The sequence below is a fragment of the Helobdella robusta genome, assembly GCF_000326865.2.
Source record: "Helobdella robusta unplaced genomic scaffold HELROscaffold_49, whole genome shotgun sequence".
Classification (NCBI taxonomy): domain Eukaryota; kingdom Metazoa; phylum Annelida; class Clitellata; order Rhynchobdellida; family Glossiphoniidae; genus Helobdella; species Helobdella robusta.
Window position 1 is genome coordinate 463,522 of NW_008705246.1, and position 17,642 is coordinate 481,163.

Genomic DNA, 17,642 nt, shown 5'->3' on the forward strand with positions numbered 1-17,642 from the left:
ATTTTGCATATTATACACCTTTTCTACACAAAAATAATCCCTTATAATGCACAATTTATTTTAGAGCCAACTAACCGTGAAGAAATTAATTCTGCCAAATTAAAAACAATTTCAATCTCTGGTTAGAGAATAGGAACTATCTAAAATATATCAGAAAAGGTATTTTTTAAATCATTCAATCAAAATTCAATTTTCACTTCATCAAAAGACAATTAATTCAAACTTTCGTAAAATAATTAATTGTTGTCGACTGCATCATTAGTTGGTGGTTGCTTCATATCGGCTTCGCCCATTTTCACTTCAAAAAATTTCTGAAAATATAAAACTTTTATTAAATTCACCAAAACTTAAAGATTAGAAAACTAATTGATTTTTATTTTGCCACTCAATAAATGAAAGTTTATTGAAATATATGATACATCTCAATATCCAACAATTTTTTGCACGTTTCAAGAGGTTCGTTCGTAGGCAACATCCACTAGCGACTTTTTTCTCAAATTTTTACCAGATAATTTTTTAATTTTGAAAACGGTTATTTTGATTTACTGATAATGATTTTAGTTACATAAACAAAATTCACATTAGATTCAAAATAGCGGGTGTCTAGAGCAGGGGTGGACAAATTACGGCCCATCGCGAGCCGCATGCAGCTTGCGAAGACATTTTATGCGGCCAACGAGGCCCTGGTCGCATACAAAACGTCGTCATTCAGACATTATGACCAAAAAAGGAACCACAAATTTTAAAAAATTGTCCACGGGTCGAAAAAAATTGCTTTTCAAGTACATATGCGGCCCTTCAAAGGTGAAATAGTTTTCAATGCAGCCCTCAAAGCAAAAAGTTTGCCCACCCCTGGTCTAGAGTAAGATTTATTTCATTATATCAATAGGATCAATCTGACTACAACTTTCAGCCACTAAACATAACTTAATTATAATGACACGTTAAAAAAGACTAAGCGTTAAACAAAGGAATGCGGAACTAACCACATCTGCCATTCTGTGGGTTGCATTGGCGAGGAGCGGTGCACCAGATGTTCTGATGGGGAAAGCATTGTATCATCGTTAATCAATGTTTGTATCGTTCTCATTTTAGCTCTTATTAACAGTAGGCATTATTAATTTTGAATGAAATGAAATTCTGACTTTTTTTTATGATTAAATTATCGACAAACTTTGCAAACAGTTTCTTCAGCTGGAAAAAAAAATTATGCCATATTTAATTTAAAAAATTGTTGTATGTTAAAAAATGCTGGAAAACCGTCAAAACCAACAATTGCATGTGCATACGGATTCGCATCCATTCTCATCCGTGGTGAAGCCTAGAAAGCAGTATTTCCTGCACTGAACGCCACTGCAACCTGTTCATTAATTGCAACAGCTTCAGGAATTCGTCCGTGATATTGTTTCACAGACCGCGCATGCATGTGTCTTGTCATGTGTCGTGTAATAATTCAACTGGGTAAAAAATAATAACTCATAAAAAAGACTGAGCGTTGAACGAAGCACTAACCACATTTTGTTTTAGTTGTGTAATGTTAGGTAATGTTTGTTTTAGTAGTGTAATGTTAGATAATTTAATAAAGGTTAAGTTGATAGGCTAATACCAAACGAAAAGTTTCTGAAGTTGTTTGTTGTTCGCTACTTTTTCTACTAAAAGTTCATATCTTAGTATAAAATGGTGAGCTATCTTGCGCCACTGATTAAATATCTTGCCTGCCTCAACGCGACACCGATCATGATGACGTTATGAAGAATTAGGGTGGGTGAGGTAGGAACCACAAAAATAATTTAAAGTTTATAGTACAAAGTAACAATTCTAAATATTTAAAAAATCTATCATACACAAATTTTTTCATTTAATTTGTTGCTATTTGCGTTCAATATAACTCTAGTGAAAATATCAAAATATAATTCTTGTTAAGATAAAATTTGACTTTGAATTCATTAAAAGTCACAAAAATTCAAAATTTCTAGAAAGTAAAATCGACGTAAAATGACGAAGCTAAACAGTGCAATAAAAACATGTTAAGTGTAACCTTTGCATAGACAAGTTCTACAGCCATACTCATCGTGCTGATATTCCCCTGGACAGCCCCTGGGACACACCATGTCATTGCAAACTGCATGTTGATTGTAATAATAAAATGTAGAAAAAGTTTCAAGTTTTAAAAAAATTCACCAAAATTATAAATTGAACACGTAAAGCTGGACATCACCACCAACCACATTTGGATGTTTCCGGGTTGCATTTCAAGTTCCATGCGCACGAGTTGTCATCCTAGCCAATTTCCATAGAAGTCGTTAGATAAAAAAGCATGCACATGACATTCATTCAACAAGCATTTAAAATTATTTAAAAGATACTTACACTGCAATTTTCATTCAGACCTTGATAGAAAATAAAATTATCATTGAAGGAATTTCTGACAAATTTTAAACAATTTTTATAGTTTTTTTGTAAACTTAAAGTATCAAAATAAATTAAAAAATTGACCAATAATAAGGAAAAATTTAATTTTCATAAACTATAAACGCAGTAAATAGGATTTAAGATAGTTAAACATTAATATTTTCAAATAATCGGTCACTACAAAACATCATTCAACACAGAAACTCCCAACCAACCAGCAGTGCAGAGAGTTACTCCAATGCAAAACATGAAGCAGAAAATTCTTGTCACCGCCTTCATTTTATTCAGATATTTGATTCTGGAAAGAAAAAACAACAGCAAATGCAAAATTCAAACAGGTTGTCAGCGTTTGGTTTACTTGTGTTATTTTTCGAATGTCGGGAATAAGGTTCACAGGGCGTTTCAAATTTCAAATTGCACAACGATTTGCGCATTAAATCCTTTCAGAAGTAAGTAGACAGACAAGAACATTGCCACCATTTTTTAACAACTAGTAGTACTAATAATAATAATAAGAAGAAGAAAAAGAAAATGTAGGAAAATAACTGACAACAACAATAATAAAAAATTATAAAAATAACTATAATAACAATAACAACGTCGTACCCTTACAAGCCATATTATAGTTAAAAAGTTAACAATGATAATAATTTTCATAAGACATCACTGAGATATTAAACAGTATATATATATATTTCTTATCGTGATTTCATAACAATCTTAATTATTCGTCACAACGTTGCAATAGTGACATTATTATTTTCATCGTTATTCATTTGTTCATTTTTGTTTCAGTCCGAATTTTTTGAAAACATTTGTAACACTAAAATTAAATCTTACTTTCACCCGCAGACAATCTTTCGCAAGTAGATCTTTATCTCTGGAGGTGAAACATCTATTGATTAGGCGTGCACGAAAAGCCCTGTGAGTGATGTCGCATATAAGATTGAAGTTGAATTCGTTGTCCTAGATCTTTGAATTCGTTATTAAGAGTTAGAAGTTGTTGGTCAATTGAATATTGATGCGGAATTAGGACAGATCTTGGTGATGGAAGAAACGAGCAATGAGAATATTTGTTTGGAGAAAAAGATAGTTGCCATTTGATACTCCAAGCAACTATGTCGTTAATGACCTGCTGAAGTTGAGCTGAGTTGGAAGAACGGCAATATAATTTTATATCATCAGCGTCAAGCAACATTGAAACCGTTTTTTAAGAGATGCACTCAACAACGTCGTTTATGAATATCAATAATAGGGTGAAACTAAGGAAAGGACACTACTCTGGGGAACACCACTAGTAACAGGTACAGAACTTGATAGCTTACTCTGAATTCGGACTTGTTGAGAACGTTGAAATACAAAGTCAGTCAACCAGAAAAGCAAGTTTTCAGACATTCCGTAGAACTTTAATTTTTCAACAAGTTTTGAGTACGACACAGAGTCAAAGGCCTTTTGGAGATCTAAGTAGATGGTCTCGCAGCTTTCTTTTTTTTTGACGAATTGACATCAAGTCACTCTGATATTGTAATAAGTTAGAGCAGGTGGATCTGGCAGGTAATAAACCGTGTTGAGAACTAGTGATCAATTTGTTTTTTAAAAGAAAAGAAAACATTTTTTCCATTACTCTACAACTTGAACTAATGAGAGAATTTGGTCTGTAGTTACTGGGGTAATTGGTAGGACCCTTTTTATGGATAAGAATAACATTTGCAGTTTTCCATTTAGTAAGCAATAGATTGCATTTAAATGATAAATCAAAAATGTGACATGAAGTTTTCACAATAAATTGAATTGGTGTGACCGGTTCTTTTCTGTGTTTATGTAATAAAAGTCGCCGTTTAAAATTATGTATGAAAAGCACCTACCAACCTGTAAAATAATAAAGACATCAACGACTTAAAAAGAAGCATGATAATTGGCATACTTTTTCAGACTAAAGGTCAATCAATCAATTAGTTTCGGTCGGACACTTGCTATAACGTACTGTTGAAGACGACAAATAACTGGCACGTAACATCCGAAATACACAGTGATATTGTAGGGGACTAAATATTTCATCGTTGTTATTTACAACTAAGCAAATATGAAAATAACATAAAACTATCAGAACAGCAGAATGATGTGCTAATGTTGCCATGCCATCAGCCAATTCATACAGAAACGATCCTCTACTTTCAGTTTTCTCTTTTTCTTCTCCTGTTCAGCAGTAGCAAGATCATCACAAAAAGAGAAAAGCAAAGCATAGTTCGTCGTCCTCCCACTCATCTTATTCTAGAAATCACTCGAAGCTGGCTAACTTCACATGAAAGTTAGAACAGGATTTGAACCAACAGCCACAGCGTCAACCACATTTTCAGCGACAACAGCATCAACAACCACATCTTCCAAGAAGAGTAGAAAAATCAAATTCAACACAAAAAACAAACAATTTTCTAATTAAATGGCTCCGCGTCTTGCGGGGGAGTTTTGTTATTACTAACAACTAAACATATTTTTATATCTATGTTTGAATTTAATTACTACTTCCTCTTTGCTTCACCTTTTCTTTTCCCTATTTCCGTTCACGTTAGATAGTTACTGTTGATTTTGTTTAACTAAAATTGTAGTTAATGTGGTTGTTGAAGCTGTTACGAGAAATGAGATTGATGTGTTCAATTCTATTGACGGCTGACTGACCAAAATCAACTTCAAAATCGTTATGAACGCTGCTTCTTCTACTGCCGATATAAAAAAACATAGTTTTTTGAACTGGATCCGAATCTGCTCAATATGTTGACTATCACTGTTATGTTGTTGGAAGTTGAAGGGGATGTTGTTGTGTTTGTGAGGTTGCTGGCCAGGTGGTTGGAGATGATGTGGTTCTGTGAAATGTCGTAGTAAGCAGGAATGTACTGCTCTGGAGGATTTGTGATGTATCCATGATTTCTAGGGATGGGATGATATGTAGGAATGTGATGATGGATTGGATCTGCTGTAACTACTCGATATTCATTATTGTTGTACTTTTTGAATATGTTATGTATTCTCGGCTCTAGGCTGGCAACGGTGTCAATTGCTGGCATCGGAAAAACATTTCTACCGTTAGTTGGTTGGTCTGTGCAGAGTTGTTGTTGTTGCGTTGCAGTTGTGGTTGACGTTATTGTTGTTGTTGTTGTTGTTGTGGTTGAACACATGTTCATCTGGCGTGGATAGAAACCTGCGTAATAAATAATCACTACCACTGCCTCTATGAAACACTGGACCTCCAAATGTGGTAAACAGGTTTATTTCGTTTTTAATTATATTTTTAAAAATTATTTCCTTTACAACACAAACATGAAAACATTATTGCTTATAAATTGTCGTGACGCTAAGTGAACATTAGTTACAATATAGTTGATTGTTAATAAAGAACTATCTGCTTTTCATTGAGTATAGTTGAGGTTCCTTGCAAAATTTATAATAAAAAATATGATGTCAAAGTCACCGAGTTAGCTCAGTCGGTAGAAGTACCATCTATCATGTCATGTGCTGAATGAATGAATTAATGGATGAAGTAATGAACGATTTTAAAAAATAAAAACTAGTTAGCTGCTTATGAGCTTATTACTTTTTTACATTTTGACAAATATTCTTTCGTTCTCTCTATTATAAATATTATGTTTTAGTTTATCGCTTAATTGCATTTATTTTTCTTGAATTTATTTTGAAATTTATTTGAATAAATGACATAAAAAAAATAATCATAATTTAAAATTATTTATAACCACAGCTTGCAATCAATTATTGTAAAACTTATATTGCGCTAAAATGGGAAATATATACAAATAAATTTCAGCACATTAACAGTTTGTCTGAACGTCTTTCAATTTTCTGAAAGTTCTTGCAATTCTTTTTTTATTTGTTCAGTTTGGTCCGCTTGAACATCTGATTCCGTGTTGTCTGACCTTTCAAAGAAGTTGTGCTTGTAGACGGAAATGTGAGGCTCATTGAGGTAGCTGACGTACAGCTTGTTATCTTTTGTTATTTGTAACTTTTTCGGAACAAATATAGTTTTTAAATCAGATAAAAAGTTTAAATTACCATCAAGAACGAAATAATTTTCTCCAGGTGGTTGATAATTACGTAAACGTTGTCATATGAATCTAAAGACAAATAAGACGTTGTTGAATCTGTAGAGAACCCAGTTATTCTGGCCGTACGGTGGTACAGCAAAGTTTGTGGCTCTTGTCTATTTAAAATTTTAATTTTTTCCTAGCTAACAGATATCTAATTTTTTTCTTTGCAAAATAGGTTCAAGCCATCTTGAGTAGCAACCACGTATTTTCCACCATGGAGTTTGACAACATGCAAAATGTTCCCAAATATGTTCGAACCTTCAATCATGATTCCATTTAAATTTTTGGTCTCCAGTTCAAAAATATCTGCGTTCCGAACTGGAATTATAGTGTTGAAATACCTTACAAAATATTCAATTATCTAGATCACGAAATTAAGTTGTATTATTGATAAAATTCTTCATTAAGAAAGCAAAAATGTGGTAAACAATAAACAGAGAGTACAAATATGTTTGTAGTTTATTTCGTTTTTGATTATGTTTTTAAAAATTATTTCTTTTATACACAAACTTGAAAATTACGTTTTAATCGCCGATTATTTTTTCTAATAGTAATTTTTGTATTAAAGTATTTTAATTTTCATTTTATGTCATTTTTCTTATATAAGTAAAGTAATTAAATACGGTTCGCTTTTATTGACACGGCTCGTTTTTCCAAGCTTGCTCTATGCATGTGAAACATGGACTGTAAAGAAAAGAGACAATGACAGATTGGAAAAATTTGAGATAAAGTGTTACCAAAATTTGTTAGGAATCAGTTGGAGGCAGAAAGTAAAGAACGAAACCATTAGAAATCAATTTGGAAGACAAAAAAATTCAGAGAAAAACAAAATTGAATTTTTTGGACACATTTGTGGAATGAGGGAAGACAGATTGATTAAGATGGTACTAATGAGGAAAAGAGATTAGAAGAAAAAAGTTGGTAGACCTGCAAAGAAATAGATAGACGACATTACTGAATGGACTTGTGTTGGTATTCTCAATTCAATAAAACTTGCCAAAGAAAAAAAAAGAAATGTAAAGAGGCATGCTTTGATGTAGACCATTCACGCTATTACGCGCTATGGCATGGTTCGAATACTGCCTGTCTGAAACTCAAAGTCCATCAAGCGCATTTGGTGTGGCGCTTGCGCGTGCATACGTTATGTGTATGTGAGTCGTGTGGTGTGGATGGCACTGCCTATGTGGCACGAAAGATTAATTATTAAAATTTAATATGCTTATTATTATTTAGTACAACATCTTAAGATTTTAACATATTCTGGTGCTCTATGTGTTAAATTTTGCCGTCTCCAAGTAAAAATTGGAGTTATTGCATTAGTTTATTGCTCTGTTGCATTTTTTAAAATTTGATTTTGAAATTTTGTTAAATAATTAAGAAGAAAAGCAACATCAAACTGTTATTTTTAAAAAAAGGGCAGCGAAAAATTATCGTCTAATATGCGACCAAATTTGAAAATTAATATTTACATTTACGGGTAAATGTCAATTTATTTGAAAGACCTTCAATCTTGAACTGTTTCTTTTTCTTTTTGTTCAGTTTGGTCTGCTTGAACATCTGATTTCGTGTTGTCGGACCTTTCAAAGATGTTGAGCTTATAGATGGAAATGTGAGGCTCATTGAGGTAGCTGACGTAGAGCGTGTTATCTTTTGTTATTTGTATTTTTTTTGGAACAAATTTAGTTTTTATATAAGCTAAAAAGTTAAATTTATTGTCCAGTACGAAAATATTTTCTACAATATGATTGCTAATCAGATAGATGTTGTCATATGAATCTAGTGACAAATAGGCTGTTGCTGTCATATTTGTTTCGTATTCACACATTGTTGCTGAATGATTATGCTGTGAGGTTAGCGGCTCATGTCCATTTAAATTTTTAATACTATCCCATGTGATACATCTATCCCATGATCTGCTAAATATTTCCAAGCCATTTTGAGTAGCAATCACGTAATTTTTATTCCGAAGTTTGACAACACTCAAAATGTACTCATCATCGTTTGGTGTAAATTCACTGTCCTCATAATCGTTTGTTGTAAATTCAACTTTGTTTGATTTAGTTGAATTTTGAATACAAATTAATTTCCAACTTTCAATCTCTACATCTAAAACATTAGTTTGACGAGCTGCAATTATGGTATCACCGCTCAGGGAAAAACAAGAAATATTTTTAACTTTTTTAAATTCCGGGTATTTCGGTGTCAACACATCTGTAGTGTTTTTAGAGAGGTAAAAGTAAAATTTATTCCCATAAACTAAAATGTCTGGCAGATTTTCCAGTCCTTCGTAAGTTTTTTCTACGAAATCTTCATCGCGTTTGATAACATTTATAATCAAAAGTTTGTTCCCGGTGCAAATATAAAGCTTGTAATCGGAGATGGCGAAACACGTCACCAGAGAGCCGCAGGAGATCTCGTCGACCAATGATGCAAAATCATCTTTTAAACCTTTGAAAATTAATTATTTGTATTTTTATTAAATCTTTTTCAATTATTTTTTTATAAAAAGCAAAAAGTTATTATCCTTAACTCTTAAAAACAGATGTAATTTTAAAATTTTTTTTACATTATTTAAATTTATAAACGTAGTTGACATATAAATACCTGTGATTATAATGGAATTTCGAAGAATTTTTCGAAAAGACGCCAGGTTTGATTCCATATTCTGGTAATTAACGTGATAAATATTCCGCTCAAATTTCCCTGTCAACTGTATATCCAATTCCCTAGTTTCATTCTCTACCAGAAAATTCACGTTACGTCTTTTAATTTTACAATCTATATATATATTTTTAAGTTTGGTTCTATCATTGCGGAATGATGTTAAGCTTTTAAGAATTTCTTCATTCTCAAATTTTTCCATTTCTCGAGAATAATATGCTTGTATCTCTTCAAATACACTATTCGCATTTTCTGTATAGGGTATCAATCTTTCAATATTCTCATCAACGTTCTTTATTTCCGTTTCTGCTAATTGAGCATATTTTTCTAAAAACCTTTTGTTTTTGCTAGCTTCAAGACATGCTAGCATTAATTCGTGCGTGTTGTGGTCATTAACATGGCAGTGCAGACAAATGGGCTGACGACATGGTTTGCAAATATACAGCACTTCTACAGCGTGTTTGGGGCAATTGTAACGTGATTGTTCATGATTATCCGAAATCTCCATTCCCCTATTTAATGGACAATATAAATTAATTTTAGTAAAATATCGATAAATTTTTTTAAAATCGTTTCCTAATTTTACCGCTGAGTGCAGATTTTAAATATTAAAGTAGTTTAATAACCTTCTAAGAAATTATTACACTAACCTCAAAATTCAAAAATATTGAGCGTTATTTATTATTTAAGTTGTAAAAAAATTTTTTTTATGTAGTATAGACTGTTTTTATCTAAAAAAAATTTGTTTTTAATTTTTAATTAAGGCTGTACTTGAGAACGTGTTACATAAAATATCTACCTCCCAACTAAACACAGGTGCTAAAGAAACGTGGAAATTTCATTCCAAGAAAATTTTTAATCTTTGAGTTACTGTGTTTAAAAAATTTAAATGGCTTCTTTGTGCTATTTAGCTTAAATAAAATTATATTTTAAAAGTGAGTTATATCATTTATGGAAAAAATTTACATTAGTTTGTCTTACAATATTTAAACTCTTTTCCAAATATTATACGATATGTTTGTTGAATGTTTTACAATTTTTATTATTATATATTCTGATTAACCAGAGCTAAATTTTTTTTTACAAAATTATCGCAACATTTCAAATATTCTTCATCAGTGAATTTACTCTTAATATAAGGTAAACCGAAATTGTTTTGAGTTTTAGAAGCGAAAAGATGATAATTCATATGGTTGATGATTCTTTCAACTATAACGCTCAAGTTGCTATTTTTTTGGTTCCTATTAACAATTATCCCTAGCTTACTCAAATGACATAACTCAAGAGCCCAATTCAATCGCCATTCGGCACCCGCCCCAACACTAACATACTGCCTTGGGCTTGTTAGTACGAACTTCTGCTACTAACAAGATACCTTGTTGTGAGTTAAAATAAATAAAATTCAGGCGTAATAAAATATTATCTTTATTCCCACGTGAATCTCGAACTGTTTCGTTTTACAAGCTATCAGGAAAAAAATGGAAAGAAATCGAGAAAGTAGCAAAGACATAAAAACTAACATAGATTAAGTAACATTGAAAATTGCAATAATCTTTAATAATAATTAATACATAAGATAGTTAATAAATGAATGTTTGCTCCCTACAGGCTCCAACCTAACAAAAATGTAAAACTTGGTTGAAAACATGCCTATTGATAATTTACTTTGTTCCCATCATTACACTATTTATTTATTTTTTTTATTTATTTATTTTTCTTTTATTTAAAGTATAACCAAAAGCCCAAAAGAGCTGTGCGGCAACTTAACTAACAGAAATTATGTTGTTCAATTGTCAATTTAACTAATTAATAAAACAAAATTTGTTCTTAATGTCCAAATAATAAAGAAAAACACAATATTGTTTCGTAAAACAAAAAAGACAGAAATGAGTAAAGAAAAGATTGTTTAAATTGCATCTGTTTCTATCAGTTTATGCATGTCGGACTTAAACTTCCAGTTGGAACGCGATTGTTGTATATTGGACGCTAGCTTGTTCCAAGTTTTTAATCCACATATCAAGGTGCTATTACTGCATATCTTTGTTCTTGTCACCGGCAAATAAAATTAAAAATTATTTTTAGATTTAAATCGAGTAATAACATTAATTTTGTATAATTTATAAAAAAATAGCATCAAATAAAATTTATACAAGCTGCTTATTGGAAGTATTTTGCTTACTTTGAAGAGATGGCAGACGTAGTCAAATTTTTTTACGTTAAACAAAATTCTTAAAAAATATCTTTGACATTTTAATAATAATGCTAAATAACAAATAGGACTATTGCCCCAGATAGGCAAACAATATATTAGATATGGATAAATTAACGAATAATACAATATTATAATAATATGAAACGGGTAAATAGATTTTAATTTGCTGAATACACCAATTATTTTAGAAATTTTTTGAGGAGTATTGCTAATATGCTTTTCCCATGAAAGGTCAGATTTGATAGCCACTCCTAAAAATTTTATTGTTTCTGTTTTTTCGATTAGATTATCATTAATAGATATTTTGAAATGCAATAAATTAGTAGATATTATAGGACCAAAAACTAGATTAAATGACAAAGACAAGTTAATTAAATGTTTTAATGGTTTCAAAAGTGTGTGGCCTAATTTTTTAAAGAATGAAATTGGAAATATTATCTTTACCCGAACTTTTGGAATTTTTGAAGTTTTTAATATTACTGTAAATTTCAATTTCCTTTGTTTCTGTTAAAAAGAATGAATCTGTCTGGAAATCACCCAGATATTTTGCGAATGAATTATTATTTGATGAATTGTTCACTGAGAACTCTTTTACTGTATCAGAGAAGAAACCATTAAATTTTTCGCAGATTACGTTCTCGTGTGTAATCAATTTATTAGATTATTCATCTTTAATAATTTATTTAGATTTCTTATTATTTGGATTCAATGTTGATTTAATTAATTGCCAGGTTTTTTATATTTGATTTGTTTAAATAAAACCCTTTGTGATAATAATTTTGTTTTGCAGAATTATTGCGCTCAACTACCTATTGTATTAAATTATTTTCAGCCTTAGTAAATAATAAATTTAAATAATGTGTTATGAAAATAAAATTATGCTCAACTAACATGTGTGTTGTGTGTACATCGCGTGTGTGTGTTGCAAGTGATTTTGCACAGGATCGATGTTTTGTACTATCATGTATTGATTATTGTAATTCTCTTCTCTACGGACTTCCATCCGACCGTTTAACTTCACTTCAAAGAGCTCAAAATAGAGTTGCAAAAGTTTTTATAAATATCAGTAATTTATCTACCAGCGCAGATTCACTCATTCAACTATCGTACATTGGTTACCGGTACGTAAACGCATTATATTTCCCTTCTCAATACAAGTTACTTAATACATCTCAACAATCATATCTTCCTCAACTTATATTGTACGTTTTACAAATCTCTTTCCTTATGGAATGGTTTGCCTGCAATTATTTGTCAACAGCCTAACATCAAACTTTTTAGGAAACGATTACAGATGGCTTATCCAAGCGTCCCTGAAGCTATGCATAGGATGCGATATAAATTGATAATAATAATAATACATTGATAATAAAAATTTATAATATTGTTTAACTCAATGAATAAAATATACACTGTTTAACTCAATGAAAAATATGTTGAATAGACATTGTTGATGCCGCGTCCGGGTTTGAATTTTAAGAAAATGTTACTGTTTTTCAAAAAAAGGTTGAATTTTTATCGAAATTTAACGACTTATTTAGGTTATTGTATAATTATCGGTATAATAAATTTTGAATAGTCTTTGAAGCAGTGAAGATTATAAACTAAAGTTTACTATGGAATTAAATGTTATCAATATCACAAACTGGAATAAAAATAAACCTAACAGAAGGTGATTCAAAAATCTATTGCAATTCATTTATCTTTAAACTTTGCCAAAATATTTTCTGATCTCTTCATATTCATTTTCATTACCGGTCACAAGTGAAACAAAATGTTAAAGCCTCATTCAATGAAATTACATGTGTCAATATCGTTTTAGTTTAAAAGATTCAAATCATTCGTTTAATGCTGATATTGCCGCTGGCTGATCTAATTTATGCAACCTGAAATTTTTTGATCGCTGAAATAAACAAGGAAACTATTCAGGCATTATGCAAAAAAGATGGTGTTTTGTGATTATTTTCATTACATTTTCTATGTTTTATGTTTTTTTTTTTTTTTTGAAATATGATTGATTAAATTAGCTTGGTTTTTTGTGGAGGTGCTTTTGTGAGCACTTCAACATGGGTGTAGATAAATTTTTATTCGCTATCATCGACTTTGAATTTATAAATCAATAGGTTTTACGCGCCCGACAACAAGTATATAACAAGTATATTTTGAAAAAGTTTATTCACTGATTATGATCGAAATGCTAGCATATAAAAAATTATCTAACCATTTGACCAATCAAATACATGAATCCATATTTACATCGTACATGCCCCAATAGAAACATACACATAGGTCGGGCTGTAAGAAGCTATAAGCAAAAAATAATAATATTTTAAATAATAATATTAATCGAACATAAAAGTAATAATTAAATAAATAAGAAAAAGACTGTACAGAGCGAATAATGGTAAAACAGTCATCTTTTTCTTTTACTACTATTACTACAATCATTATCATGAATATTATAAATATTATAAATTATTAGAGTATTACGAGTGAATTAATGTATTATCATCATTATCATCATCGATAAAATGTCATAAAAATGACTGATAGCTCCAACATCTCTATAACTGGGGCATTTGGCCAATTGAATGGGAATTAGCACTGCATCTCATTCTTTTAGGTTCTGGCATGTACCTTTGCTCGTTCGTTATGTGTGGACTGATCCTGGCTGCGCCTATGTCACTGTTGCTTAATGGTAATGGCGACTCGCTGGCTGAAATGCTGTTCTTCAGTGATGCACGTGGAGTGGTGGATGTCGATTGGGACAAAGAATCTGATATATTCATATCATCCGTATGTTTTCTCTTGATTCCTTTACTTTTTGTGTGTAGAACATTGTCTGGCAAATAATTTATCAACTCCTTTCTTCTAAGATACTTCACATCCAGGTTCATTCCCTCCTTCAGTTTAGGCCCAAGAGCTAATCTTATTTGTTCGTGGAAACATAGTGTCTCGTAGGTTAGGTCGACATTCACGGAAGCCTGTGAAAAGGTCAGACCTATAAACCACTGTGTGCAATGCTGTTCAGTAGAATCACTTTTTGGTAAATATCCTTTAGTGTTGATGTGTGCCAGCTTTATTACTGAATTAGCTTCCAGTTTTTGCACCAGGAAACGTAGTTTTGATTCAACTAGTCCATACCATTCCAGGTGAGTGGCTGCAGTGGGAGAGCTGGCCCTTACAACAATGAAATGTCTGTACATATCGAAGAAGTCATTGGGCTTAAATAGGTTTTCCCAATCATCATTTTTGTTCAAAATCTTCAAAGATAAATTGAAACCCCTAACAAATTCATCCATAATTATGGCTCTGGTTGATATACTAACATTGTACGTGGAGTTCTGGCTTGGGAAACACGGGGTTATAATTGGCATAAGGTGGCTGCGATCTGAAGGATTTTTCTTTGGATCCCAAACACTAAATGTTTCAGACATTTTGCACTCTTTTAGCAAAACCGGTTGTGGCCATTTCCACTGGGAAAATACAAAAAAAAATTTGTGCACTAGCACAGATGGGGTAGCATTAGGATAAAGTTGGCAGATGCGGGCCACCAGCAATGCCCACGACACACCACCCAAAAATCCCAAAACATTAGAATATATTCCTCTTTTTTTGGCCCATAATTTGATTGCTCTTAAAGTTATTCTGAAACTGTCAATGTTCGAAACCAGATGCAGAATCTCATCGGTATTTCTACAGCCATTTAAGCTCCTGACACATTTTTGATCTAGATTCCTCAGTATGTTGTCATCCCTCAAGTTTTGTGTATCTTTAACTTCTGTTAGTGCTAACCTCGAAAACAACATGTCGATTTCGATACCATCAAAGGTCATCTTAATGACGGGCACAAATGCATCCACGATGCCTCTCAAGTCGTTTATGCCTGGCTCTTTTTTCAGAATATCCATAAACGAGTCGAAGAAATCATTTCTGTTGATATGGCGAGGAACAACACACAACATGTCCATATCTGCTCCTTTAGCATTAATTCCCAACCTGTAAGATCCAAATGTGTAAACCTTAGCTCCTAAATTTGATGTCTTTGGTATGTTCTTTGCAACAGCCATGTCTTTTGTCCATATATTTACAAGCTGAACTACTTTTCCAAGAACATCCATTCTTTTAATTATTTCATCCTGAGTTTCATACATATCATTGTTGTGTAAAAGGATATCAAGTTGTTCAGTTAATTTTAACTCCTCTGGTTTCGGTACCTCCAAACTTATCGGTCCAGTAACTCCGTGCGTTTTAATTTTGTTAACAACAGAAAACGACGATGATATATTTGGAAAATTTCCAATCGATGGTGTCAAATCTGGCATTGATATCAACCCAGTCATTTTCTCAGCGTTCACTTTCTTGTGTGAATGGGCGCCGTTATTTCGTCGTCCGTGAGAGGTGGGCATTTTAAAAGGCTTGTTGTTTGAGGACATCATGTTTTGTATAACTTCAATTTGATAGCTCAACTTTCATAAATAACTACTAAACTCTGGTGTAATCTAGGTAAGGCTAAAATGTAAAATGATGGTAGATTGTACGAAATAAATTTAAAAAAATAAATGAGTGTGAAAAATGGGCTTGAGTTGATAAACTAATTTATAAAATAACGTAAAATTTAATAGTAAAAAGTAATAAATTATTTTTAGAAAAATTTATTCGAATTAAGCATTTAGATTATAAAATGAAAATCTGCGACTGCACAGGATCAAGTTTTAAGATTTGTTATGCATAGAGAACAACAATCCTCAATATATAGCGTTTATAACAAAGAAAAATTTGTGACACTGGGCGGTAATTGCTTAGTTGGTTACTTTGCTAACATAGGCTTCACAAAGTTAATTGTTACGTGACTTTATTGTTATAAAGTGATTTTCATTTTGATCTTGTTTTAATAAGATAATTTAACTTTATTAAATTGTGGTGATCAATTGGCTTATATACGTTTCTTTTGTTAGTTTATTGTCGCTTGATTTATTAATTTATTATTCTTGCTCATTAAAAAGATTGTTAGTAAATATACAATCGTTGTTACGTAATCCGTTTTTTAAAGTTTGGACATATTCGATTTCAAATAACTCTCAGTAATTAAATATTTAATTAATTTTTAATAGTATCTATTTTGCTACTATTATTGACGTTTTCGTTGTTGTCATTGTTGTTGTTGTTTCATTGGTGTTGTTTATATTACATCAAAATGAATATTGACACGTCTGACATGAAGCAACTTTATAATCATTTTATAATCTTGACATAAAGTTGGTGTCTGTCATGTCAAATTTTAAGCACCACCTCCTGACAGTTCAATGCTGTGTTCATTCCAATTCTAGAATTATAATAAACAAAAACATAAACACCATAAACAGCATTGATGTATTGAAAAATTTAAAAGAATACGAATAATAACTGAGAATTATTTAACATCCAACTTTTCATCAATCAAATATCCATTGGCAACGTAATAACTAGGCAATAATTGAATGATTACCAACAAAAAATTTAATTTTTTCAAATGTGCTTATGAAAATAAGATCAATAAAAGTAATTAGCATCACTTAACAACTTACTTTAATAAAAAAGAAGTTGGTTACGTAACAATTAACACTTTGCTGACAGATCGAGTTGCCCGTGCAACCTAATAAAGTTAAGCATGTCAGAATAATAACAACAATGTATTACGTAATAACTAATTATTTTAACTAAATAATTAATAACTTTAATTAATGAATATATTTTTTATAAAGTAAATATTTCAGTTTTTTATATACAATAATCTTTGTACATATGTATATTTTTTCTCTGTAAATATGTTAGTCTGTATATACGTATGTAAATATTTTTTAAAGTTATCATTTTGTATTTTCATTTTTAAATAATTTCTACTTCCTTCTTGATGTTTCACGTGAAGAAAAGTGTAAACGGCCATGAATTGAGTTATTTTATCGATCGAATCGAAAAAATTCGCGTAAAATAAATGACTAAACAGTGAATGCGATCGTGTGCGTTAAGTTAATTTTCAATAAATAAAGAAAATTTTAACATCGTAACAGATGCAGGTTATAGTTTTCGTTAACATTTTCTGAGCACTTCTTAGCCATACTTCATAGGGCAAAGAGGATAGAACTAACGAAAGGCACCAAAAATTGTTAGCAAAATATTAACAAAAATTGTAAATTTGTATGGAGTCTTAAATAAATAAAAACATAAATGAATAAAATCTTTTCACTGCAGTCGCCAAAATGTTGTCATGCATCTTTGAC

General features: G+C 31.2%; 4 protein-coding genes across 4 annotated transcripts; all 4 read right to left on the reverse strand.

Annotated features, from left to right (window-relative positions):
- Positions 1–981: 981 nt before the first annotated feature.
- Positions 982–2,120, reverse strand: HELRODRAFT_86065 (hypothetical protein; the record flags this gene model as incomplete). Its single annotated transcript, XM_009026698.1, has 4 exons — positions 982–1,038; positions 1,175–1,194; positions 1,274–1,360; positions 2,039–2,120. Coding segments are annotated over 4 exons (246 nt in total), but the record flags the coding sequence as incomplete, so codon positions are not given.
- A 3,006-nt stretch (positions 2,121–5,126) lies between these two features.
- HELRODRAFT_178662 (hypothetical protein) lies at positions 5,127–6,777 on the reverse strand (the record flags this gene model as incomplete). The annotated part of the gene is made up of 3 exons (XM_009026755.1): positions 5,127–5,337; positions 6,339–6,424; positions 6,709–6,777. 3 exons carry the CDS (start codon positions 6,775–6,777, stop codon positions 5,127–5,129), a joined length of 366 nt encoding a protein of 121 aa, XP_009025003.1.
- A 1,236-nt stretch (positions 6,778–8,013) lies between these two features.
- HELRODRAFT_178663 (hypothetical protein) lies at positions 8,014–9,678 on the reverse strand (the record flags this gene model as incomplete). The annotated part of the gene is made up of 2 exons (XM_009026756.1): positions 8,014–8,957; positions 9,114–9,678. The coding sequence occupies 2 exons, from the start codon at positions 9,676–9,678 to the stop codon at positions 8,014–8,016; spliced, it is 1,509 nt and encodes a 502-aa protein (XP_009025004.1).
- A 4,268-nt stretch (positions 9,679–13,946) lies between these two features.
- HELRODRAFT_86007 (hypothetical protein) lies at positions 13,947–15,707 on the reverse strand (the record flags this gene model as incomplete). Its single annotated transcript, XM_009026687.1, has 1 exon — positions 13,947–15,707. The coding sequence occupies one exon, from the start codon at positions 15,705–15,707 to the stop codon at positions 13,947–13,949; it is 1,761 nt and encodes a 586-aa protein (XP_009024935.1).
- Between the last annotated feature and the right edge of the window lie 1,935 nt (positions 15,708–17,642).